This window comes from Barbus barbus (genome assembly GCF_936440315.1).
Source record: "Barbus barbus genome assembly, chromosome: 49".
NCBI classification, from domain to species: Eukaryota; Metazoa; Chordata; class Actinopteri; order Cypriniformes; family Cyprinidae; genus Barbus; species Barbus barbus.
In genome coordinates, this window is record NC_136727.1 from 8,944,451 (window position 1) to 8,955,206 (window position 10,756).

General features: G+C 36.1%; 2 protein-coding genes across 2 annotated transcripts in view; one reads left to right on the plus strand and one right to left on the minus strand.

Moving 5' to 3' along the window:
- LOC306867478 (tropomyosin alpha-4 chain-like) overlaps positions 1 to 6,096 on the minus strand; it is a 25,651-nt gene extending 19,555 nt beyond the window's left edge. Inside the window, exon 1 of the mRNA XM_079413144.1 lies at positions 5,974 to 6,096. The gene's annotated coding sequence lies outside the window, so the exon portion shown is untranslated. The remainder of the gene's footprint in view (positions 1 to 5,973) is intronic.
- Positions 4,809 to 9,809, plus strand: LOC306867476 (lipoprotein lipase-like). Its single transcript, XM_079413139.1, has 10 exons — positions 4,809 to 5,058; positions 6,017 to 6,204; positions 6,289 to 6,468; positions 6,577 to 6,688; positions 6,789 to 7,022; positions 7,106 to 7,348; positions 7,475 to 7,595; positions 7,812 to 7,991; positions 8,183 to 8,290; positions 8,423 to 9,809. Exons 1-10 carry the CDS (start codon positions 4,953 to 4,955, stop codon positions 8,472 to 8,474), a joined length of 1,524 nt encoding a protein of 507 aa, XP_079269265.1. The 5' UTR covers positions 4,809 to 4,952; the 3' UTR covers positions 8,475 to 9,809.
- Positions 9,810 to 10,756: the final 947 nt, after the last annotated feature.

Consider the following 10,756-nt stretch of genomic DNA (forward strand, 5'->3'; position numbering starts at 1 on the left):
GAAAAATAACTGTCATGTTCACACTGCACCAACAGACACTGACCAACTCTCACTGACTGGAGAGAAAATGGTTGATCCTATATCTATAAGCATGTTCAGTCGGGTGAAAACAAACTCCAACCAACGCCAACAGGGGTAACACACTGATCCAACAAACTCCAAAACAGACTAGTTTGTTGGAGTTTGTTGACGTTTGTCTGTGCGGTGTGAATTGCCCTTATGCTAACATTAATGGTGCACAGAGCATTAGAATCAAAAGCAGGACTCTACAACAGTTTTAGGGCTACTAAGTTACAAGCTAAGCCTAAAATTAATGTTGTTCAATTACAGTCGGGCTATAATTTAGGAAAAGTATTTAAAAAAAAACAAAAACAAAAAAAACCTGTGATCCTTTATCCTTTATTCCAGAGAAATTCTACCACTGAGAAGTATGGCTGAACATGCATGTGGTATGAAGCCTCTCATTGCGTGCTTTACGTACAACATGAACATGTGGCATAACAGATGTGGCATATGGAACAGAGATCTCTATGCTCTGGTGGGAACAAGGGGGGATGTACGACAAGAGTATCGCTGACAAAAGACATAACTCAGAGACTCCTACTGACAACCGTGGTATTTCATATGAAACAGCTCTACGCCGCATTCAGCGCCGCTTGACCTGATGTGCCGCATGTGTGCTGTGCTGTTGTTGAATGAATCCTTTTTAAAAGTCACGAAATGGATTCATGTCACAACGGGGATTAGATTCAACTGTATGTCTTTTATCGTCTGATTCATGTGCAACAGTGCTTTCAATAGGCCTATAGGCTACCAAAAAATAATGGTGTGCAAAGGGAATCACATGGGTGTTCTTCATCAGGGGCCAGCTGTCTAGGAAAGATTATTTGGATTTCTCCCACAGTTTTCTGAGAGCAGCAAGTCGGCCATCTGTTGCTCACTATAACACCCAACATTTTGGACGACTTCCCCTTTAAAGGACCCAGAAGAGCCACAAATGAATGTAATGCTAATCCATTGCATTCACTGAACTTCACCATTCGCGGTTTTGCTAGCAAAACAATGAGGCTTATCTCACGCCGAGAGAAAACCCTCATCAGCACGTGACTGGATTCTGCTGGAAGGCTTATAGCCTTTATTTGCTCTGTCAAAATATCTAAACCCCTCCTGAATAAATCTAAATACGCAGACGTACTTAAGTAGGACTATCGGGAAAAAACTCAATTTAATTTAATTGCAAACATGCATATTTCGATTGGAAAAAATCATTTTTTAAGTCTTACTCAAAAGTCTTAACTTGTCCCCAGATATCAACCCTTGCCATTATTTTGTTGTTGTTGTTGTAATTTTAAAAAGCAGTTGTAAACTATTCATAATCATCTGAATTCTCTACTTTTTAATTTATCTTTTTGTGAGTGTTTGTAAGTAGAGGTCAATCTTAAAATGTCAACCCTGTTTTGAAGCAATATCAGCGCTATATTCTCTTTATGACCAACTTCATGCACAATAAAGATGCCAAAATACAATAAACACATTATGAATCTGATCAAATGTTTAAAAATCTTATAGAAAACCACCTTATTATTGCATTATTGTAAAAAAAAAAAAAAAAGTTTCATAATGACATTGCATTTTCATTGGTTTCTATAAATAACAGCTGCTTGACAATTCATATTTCTACATCAATAAGCCTATTTGTAATAATTTGACATTTTGCATTGTCATCGGCCATAATTTCAACATGACTTTCGATGAGTGACGCGAATCTAAATTAAACATTCTATTAAAAAACAAAGAAACCTCTTACACATTCATTTTGAGAAGTGAGACTTATGGTTATTTTTATAAACTCCTCACATCTCCTCTTACTGTAGGTGGGTGAAAAAAACGACTAAAAATATCGGTTTCTTTCCTCAGAATTTACTCAATGGATTACAATAAATACATTCAAATATTTTTTAAATCTTAAAAATATATAAAAAAATACATAAATTAATATAATTTATTTATATTATGTCTAAAGATTATGATTAATTGACAGTACTAATAATAATATTTTATTATTTTAATGTATTTTTTTATTTTTGATATTTTATTGTTTGTCAAGTCAAGTCACTGCACAATTTGTAGTAATCTTTTATAGGTTTCATAGGTTTAACAAGACAAAATCTAAATCTTTCCAATTACCTCTTTTGACGGTTTAAGCAGACAAAGTTACAACATTCACAGCTGAGAGGGGCATAAGTTTCATGCCCATCGGGATCTGACTCTGCAATCCTAAGGTTTCAACATGAATGCAGTATGCAGCTATCAGGAGACTCGTGCACTGGCCTCATTTATGTAATCAAAAACCTTTGCTAAACTCGAGATGGGAATGAAGGATAAGACTAAAAGATGAAAGCCTTGGAAGTTTGAGTCACGGCCTAGACCAGATGGGTTTTATTTAGTGCTCTTGCAAACATTTGGAATCACTGTTAACATATTTCACCGAACTGTGTAAGATAAAAGATGTAAATCTGTGAGTGTGATGTTGTTGTATTCAGTGCTGATATTTCATTGCACTTTATACATGCAACAAATTTGCATCTGCAATTGTTGTTAGCATGCAAGTGCATACTGATATACTCACAATGCTTCAGAAATTAAAAATGCAGTTGAATATATAAAAAACACATTTGTGGAGGCCTGCTGGTACAGATCAAACTGAACATTTTAGGTGGAATCCATTTAGGATTACCTAAACTTTCCAAAAGTTCTTCGTCCAAACCAAAATACTATTTTTAACATTATATTACAGGAATAGTTCCACAAAAAATGAAAAAAAGGCCATCCAAGATGTACTGTTGATGGGGTTGTTTCTTCATCAGAACAGATTTGGAGAAATTTAGCATTTTTTCACTTGCTCATCATCAACTATAGTGAATGGGTGCCGTTAGAATGAGAGCTGATCAAAACATTACAGTAAAGCACAAGCAATCCACTCAACACAAGTAAAGCGAAAAGCTGCATGTTTGTAAGAACCAAATCCATGATTAAGATGTTTTGAACTTCGAACCGTGGCTTCCAGCTAAAATACGAGTCCTCTATCCATAACATTGCTTTTTTTCCAGAGAAAAAAGTAGTCTTAGTCTTGAAGGAAATATGCACAAATCAAACATTGTTTGCAAGAGAAAATGCCCAAAGCATTTCTAAACAGATATGTAGGTGGTCTTTGATGTGAGAGGACAACAGGGGATGGACGTTTTCACTGGAGGAAGCATTATTATGGATTATGGACTGGATATTTTGGCCAGAAGTGAAACACCTTAATGATGGATTTGTTTCTTACAAACTCACAGCTTTTCACTTCACAATACATTAATTGATGGACTGAAGTCATGTGGATTACTTGTGGATTATTGTGATGTTTTTATCAGCTGTTTGGACTCTTATTCTGACGGCACCCATTCACTGCAGAGGAGTGCTACTGATGAAATGCTAAATGTCTCTAAATCTTTTCCGATTAACAAACAAAAGCATTTACATCTTGGATGTCCTGAGGGTGAAATATTCCTTTAACGTGTGAATCAGTCATTGCAATGGTTTTTCAGAAAACTTCAGAAACTCAACTCAAATTTTTAAATGAACAGTGTTCATTTCTCTGTATTCATGATTCCTGAGAACAGGATGTCTGCTAAATGTAGTTTACAAAAATGTGAAACTTTGAACTGTAAAACACAAAACCGAAATGACTGTTTCAAATCGACAGCACAGCAATGTTGCATTTTTTCGCTATTGTTTCATTCATGTTAGCATGATCAGCTATATTCAAACATGTGGTTTGCGTAAAACGTAGTGCCAGAGCAATCGTATCCAATTTCATATATCTTAGTGAGCAAATTTTCTTGTGTACGTTCATTGAGTGTAAATGATTATACATGTGTAATCAAAGAGTAGGCCTATAAATGTTTATTCGTGCTTATGCATGCGCATGTAGGAGTGTGTTTATGAAAGGGCACCGGCTCGTGTTTTTCTTGCATTTATATTTAGCATTAATCCCGAAAATACCGTTGCTTGTATTTGTTTAGCAATTTCATCCAGATGAAGACAAACAAAAGAAATCCAGAGAAGTGCCAAAATATGACGTTCCAGAATGGCTCAGAAAAGTACAAGTTAGTAACTGTATATTTGTTCTCAAAAAGCCATTGATTTGCATGATTTTTCTTTGCTAAAACATTAAAAAGTCTTGGCTGTCTGTCAGCTCACTGCTGTCTGGCCAATGAGACGTAGGGTGGCTAAACACGCCCACTGACCATCTCCCTGAATGGAAATCACACTGATATTTGTGACCCTCTTCCATATGCTGCCAAGAGCAAGCTGTGATTGGCACACATTATGTTGTTGGTTTTTAAGTTGGCAAATATTCACACAGGTGTCTGTTAGTTCAGTGGGAGGCATTCTGTGTGAACATGGTGTACAATGTTTGCATCTAAAGTAACATTTTATTTGGTTGTAAAGCACAGTGTGGGTGATTTTATCAGTTGGTTGTGATGACCTTGAGTAGACTGTGTTTATATTTTGTAATAACTTAATAGATTTAGAAAAACTTAAAAAAAAAAAAAAAAAAAAATGCTTGATAAACTGATTTGCTTGTAGACTCTCAGGGGCCTCACAAATTCATAGACATGTAATTGTAAGTGATGAGTCAGTGTGGGGGTTCCTGGCCTTTTATTGGTTAAGTCAGACTTTACCCCGCCTCCTTCGACCAATAGAATTTCACTGATTTGCATACGGTGGAGGATAAAGACACGCTTGTAGCGGTACTGATTGAGAGAAACTCTGGACACAAGACATCTAAAGCAGCTGCTACCCCCCAACTGGAATATTAACCTGCTGTAACGCTGTAAATACCCGGATCTTTGCACGCAGTTTTAATAAGTTGTTGCATCCGTGATCATTATAAATATATTATTATGGGGAGAGTAAGCAGCGCTTGCTTTATATCTTGGATGTATTTGGTCTACTTTTCCTCGAGTTTAGCAGCTACGATTGAGCCAGCGATTGAATTTACCACTTTTAGTAAGTATAAGTTTTTTTGTTTTGTGAAATCATAGAAAGAAAGTTGTTTATAAAGTTTAAAACGCGAGAGTCGAATAATAAATATCAGAAAACGATCTTATTGCACCGGTATGACCGCATAAGTTATGCTGGAGGCATGACTGTTTTTATTATAATGCATTTTACTGAGTTTTAATTTTATACCTTTATGCATTATCTTAATATAAATTTATAGTTTTATATTTATATCTCAGAAGATAATGTTGGATGTGCAAAATGTTACAAAATGTATTGTTTATTTTATTTATACAATTATATGTTATTTTATATACTGTATTATTTTATATATTATATTATCTTATTTCTTAAAAGACCATGTTTGGTGGTGGAAAAAAAATATTTGTTAAAAAAAGTAATGCACATTTTTTTTCTTGTTTTTATTCATCTTTTGTATTTTTAAGTAGCATTTATTATTATATGGCACTTGTAAATGTCATTAATTCCTTGTCTTGTTATGGTCAGTCTATTTTCATCAACTTTAACCTTTTAAAATATCTTCCAAGCTTGATGATTTGTAAACATTATCTATAAAACTTAATAGTATCTTAAAAAATGGTAAAATTTGACTTTAAAATATACGACACAGTAATTATCATGCCAAACAGTTGTTTGAGACTTCGTTTACATGTATCTGACATGCCAGACCAGTCAGTTATGAACACATATTGAAGGACTTATTGAAAAAACATTTTTTTCATGTATAGTCAGTCAAGCACTGGGAAAGAATCCAAGCTTGCCATTTGGAAATAATTCCTCATATACAAAATAAGGGAAAAGTATAAGCACATGCAAGATAAGCTTCTTTACAACTTCAATAATTAAAATTTTCTATAAGCAGCTCACAAGTTAAATGCATATAATGTAAGCAGCACTTACCTTGCTAGCTGTTAAAACTCATTATTGCTCTGGATTTTGACAGATAACATCTTGGAAAATGCCACAGAATGGATGACAGACTTCAGTGACATCGAGTCCAAGTTTTCCTTCAGGACCAGCGAAGAACCCGAAGAAGATCTGTGCTACATAGTTCCAGGTCAACCTGAAACCATCAAAGAATGTAACTTCAATCCAGACACCAAGACTTTCGTAGTTATTCATGGATGGACGGTGAGTGTTTCTACTACACTTGTTGACAACATTGAGTGAATGTGCAAAGCATTCCAAACCATGACGCCAATGATTTCGTCTCAGGTCACGGGTATGTTTGAAAGCTGGGTTCCCAAACTGGTAACAGCCCTGTATGATCGAGAGCCAACAGCCAATGTGATTGTAGTAGACTGGTTGTCCCGCGCGCAACAACACTACCCTACATCTGCTGCCTACACCAAACTAGTGGGGAGGGACGTGGCCAAGTTTGTCAACTGGTTACAGGTATGTCAAAGACTCGGAGATGGTTTGTTCTACATCAAGGTGAAGCGCATCTGATGAAGATATAGTTTGTTTTATGCAGTAAGCTTCATACTTTTTTTCTTCAACCAGGGTGAGATTGACTATCCTTGGGAGAGGCTGCATCTGTTGGGCTACAGTCTAGGAGCTCATGTAGCAGGAATCGCTGGTCTTCTCACCAAACATAAAGTTAACAGAATCACAGGTGTGTTGTGATGTTGTTTCTTAAGGTGTCAATTTTCTAATTTACCCTTAAAAAGGCATCAATCTACTATTAAAATGAACCAATCTTATTGGCTCTTCAGGTATGGATCCTGCTGGCCCTAGTTTTGAGTACGCAGATGCCCAAAGCACTCTTTCCCCTGATGATGCCCTTTTCGTGGACGTTCTTCACACCAATACTCGCGGTTCTCCAGATCGCAGCATTGGGATTCAGAGGCCGGTGGGCCATATTGACATCTACCCCAACGGAGGAACCTTCCAACCTGGCTGTGACCTCCAGAACACTGTGTTGATGGTGGCCACAACTGGTTTAAGAAGTACGTTCCCGTTGTCCTCCTCAGACGTTCTTAGATTTTAAATCACAAATACAAGCTTTAAGGTTTTTCTTGGTTCTCCACAGATATGGATCAGATCGTGAAGTGCTCTCACGAGCGCTCCATTCACCTGTTCATCGACTCGCTTGTGAACCAGGAGCAAGAAAGCATGGCTTATCACTGCAGCTCCAAAGACAGCTTCAACAAGGGCATGTGCCTCAGCTGCCGCAAGAACCGCTGCAACAAGGTGGGCTATGGAGTCAACAAAATTCGCACACGCAGAAGCAGCAAGATGTACATGAAGACCAGAGATGTGATGCCATATAAAGGTGAGGAGCACCAAAGTTTATGAAATTAATAAAACAAATGAAGAATATATTTTATTTTTATATAAATTTTTTATTTTTAGAATTTTATATTAAAAATCCTTTCTAAATATAACAATTTTTCTACAGTTTTCCATTATCAAGTGAAGGTCCATTTCTTCGGCAAGACAAAATTAAGCTACACTGATCAGCCCATGAAGATCTCATTGTACGGAATCCATGGCGAGAAGGAAAATATCCCCTACATTATGTAAGTTAGCAGCATTTCCTGATTGATATGTCAGGATTTAGTTCACACAAGTTCTAAATTAACTACAAATGCAATGTTAAGATGTTTACCAAGAAAGATCTTGGACTTGATTTTTATGGTACCAAAAAACAGGCCGTGCAACTATTTTAGACCATGTTTTGCCTTCGATTGAACTGAGATAACAGAGAAAGTGAGAGATGGTTTTTGATTCCACAGGCCTGCTTTGAACACAAACACCACCGTGTCTTTCCTACTGACCACGGACAAAGACATCGGAGAGCTGCTGATGGTAAAACTTCTTTGGGAGAAAGACACCCTCATCAGCTGGCCATGGTGGAACCCCGATACCTTCCACATTCGCAAATTACGCATCAAATCAGGAGAAAGACAATCTAAGTAAGCAGAGAGACATAATTTGACAACTTAAAATGTTTTTATATAATTTTATGTATTATATATTATTTGGCCATAATGAACAGTTTTATCTTTATTACTATTGTTGTGCATTTTTATTGCATTTAAATTTTTATTTTATACCTTTAATACTTGTGCAAAATTTAAAATGTATGTGTTTGTTTTTGATCTAGGATCATCTTCAGTGCCAAAGAAAGTGAATTTTCCTACCTTTCCCGTGGAGGTGAGGCCGCCGTCTTTGTGAAAGACAAAGATGCCCAGTCGAGCCGCAAAAACCAGAGGTAAATTTCTATCTGCCCAATCTGCTGACACGGCTCCATAAATGTGACCTTCCCCGCTCAGTTATTATGTTCCTGTTTTATTTGTTGTAGTGAGTTTTGTTTGACTAAACCCTTTGCACTTTACACTGGCAGATTGCACAAGTTGAAGATGCACGGAAGTTCGTTCAAACAGAGCACAGAGTAAAGACACATGTCAAAATCCACCTCTTCTGAGATCTGGCATGGAATCTGCCAGGGAAAACTGGAACGGTAGAGACTAACCTCTCCTGAATATTCAGACTAGTAATCTTCACCCCACGCAAATCCAGAAACACATCCTGCAAGAAACCACATATTAAAAATGTTGCTGCTGTGCAGTTTTAAAACAATCACTTTGGATACCACTCAAGACACATTACAGGTCATCTGAGATCTGGCTAGATTATCTTTCCTGCGTCTTTAATCCATAAAAATGATCAAGTCTCTAAGCAACATATTTATGCAAGTAATCAATTCCAGTCTATCTAAAAATGACTTGCACTTAGTTAAAATGATTGGCTAGTTGTCCACCAAAGAGACTCTTCTTTTGGAGAAAGATGCCACTTGAAACCTGTTACGGTTTATTTGGTTTATCAGTGTTACTCTTAAAATTCCACTTAGTAAATAGGTTATTTAGCCGCTTGTTTGGTTGTACTGTGAATTAGGTTGTACCGAAGCAGCTTTCTAGCTATGCTAATCCTCTTTGCTTCAGTTCCGAAAGCAAAACTTTTAGATTTGTCTGTTGCAACCCAAAAATCAGTCTGAATTGCTTTAACAAAAAAATAGGACCAAATCCTCTCTCTGCTGAATCAAAATGAAATTATTAATGTAAATATTTGTAATTGTCATTATATATACTTCAAACAGCTCTTCAAATGTCTACCTTTCTTTCATTTCTTGGGTTATTGTGTCTGGCACAGGTCACTTTAAAGGCTTTGCCTCCCTTTGATTCAGTATTGTTTGGTAAAAGAGCAAAATCAACAAACGATTCTGCCGATTAAATTTTGTTGTGTTTTTTTTGTCAATTCTTTCAATTTAGTATTGTTTGGTAAAAGAGAAAAATCAACAAACGATTCTGCCACTTTTGTTTTGTTTCTCCTCACCCTCAAAGATTGTTTTGTCTGCATTTTGAAAAAGTAATGAGGCAAGAAACGACTTTAGCCAGCCAAGAAGTAAAACAAGATGCATTTGATCTAAGAAAATTTGACAGTTGTCCAGGCCTAACAGGGTTGACGGCCCCGCATAATAGCCACAAATACACCAAAACTGTTCCTTTTACCTATTTATTAAATGTATATATTTGTATATTAAGCACATAATATATGTATTCCATGTTTCTGAAGTGCTCTTGCCTTTTCTTTTTAATTATGTAGCCTCTCTATTTTTATAAACAAACGTTGACTGATTGAAGTCACTGGAAGGAAAATAAATGATCAGTTGTGATCATATAAATATACGCCGTGCACTGTATGATGTCATTTTAATAAACATTGTTACTGTATCTGAGCGTTTTGCATTTTTTATTTAAATCTTCATTTTATGTGCAAATGACATGTCTGCATTTTAATTTGTATAATTTCATTTTTAAATCCTCTTTAGGAATGTTTTTGATATTTCAGGTCTTAAATAAATTGAAACTATTTTGAAATTGGCTGCAAATTTCACAGCACAAACAGAAATCTTGACATATTTGGCAGGGCCTTAATCTTTTTAGAATGTGTTGTTTAAATATATATATATATTAATCTAATAAAACAACCACCAGTCATTGTTTTGTTCACATTAGCTCCATTCAATGTGAATGGAGCTTCATCCATTCAATGTGTGTTGTAACAAAACAAAAAAGGGTGAACTGACTCGCATTGTTTAATGGGAGAGCGACTCACGTGCAGTAACCTTGAATCAAAACACAAGGAGCTTGTTTTTCAAGATCCCCTCCCCTTTTTCGTGGAAGAACACGTTCTTGGAATGAAAATACAACATTACGATACTTTCATTAGTCAGAACCTTCTGCAAGAGACTGTTGTGAAATTTCAACACTGAATATTTGGAATATACCCTTTCTGCCAGTTTATCACATTAAGGAATAAAAAAGTTAGATACAGAGATTTAAATGAAGACTGATTTATCACTTTCTAATTCTTCTTAGAAATCATATTCAAGCTCTTCTGAGTACTTGTATGGTGGACAATGATTTCTAGAAGGATTTCCGTCAGCTAAAGAGCATGTAACAGATAATTAGTTATGTTTCTAAGAATATTTTGGATGAAACCCGCAATTCTGGTGCCTGGTCCTTGTTATAACAAATGGAAGGAATGACCACAGTGCAGGTGCCACTGAGAGTGTTATGGTATGAGTATGACACAATGGATGCAAAGAGCACTGACGGTATTGGCACATAATGAGTTATGAGTATTTGCTCTCTAAAATGTGAAGAGACTTCTCTTT

Coding starts and splice junctions, on each gene's coding strand:
- LOC306867476 (XM_079413139.1), top strand. CDS start 4,953: ATGGGGAGAGTAAGCAGCGCTTGCTTTATATCTTGGATGTATTTGGTC. Junction 5,059..6,016: donor GATTGAATTTACCACTTTTA/GTAAGTATAAGT, acceptor GGATTTTGACAG/ATAACATCTTGGAAAATGCC. Junction 8,291..8,422: donor TCGAGCCGCAAAAACCAGAG/GTAAATTTCTAT, acceptor TTACACTGGCAG/ATTGCACAAGTTGAAGATGC.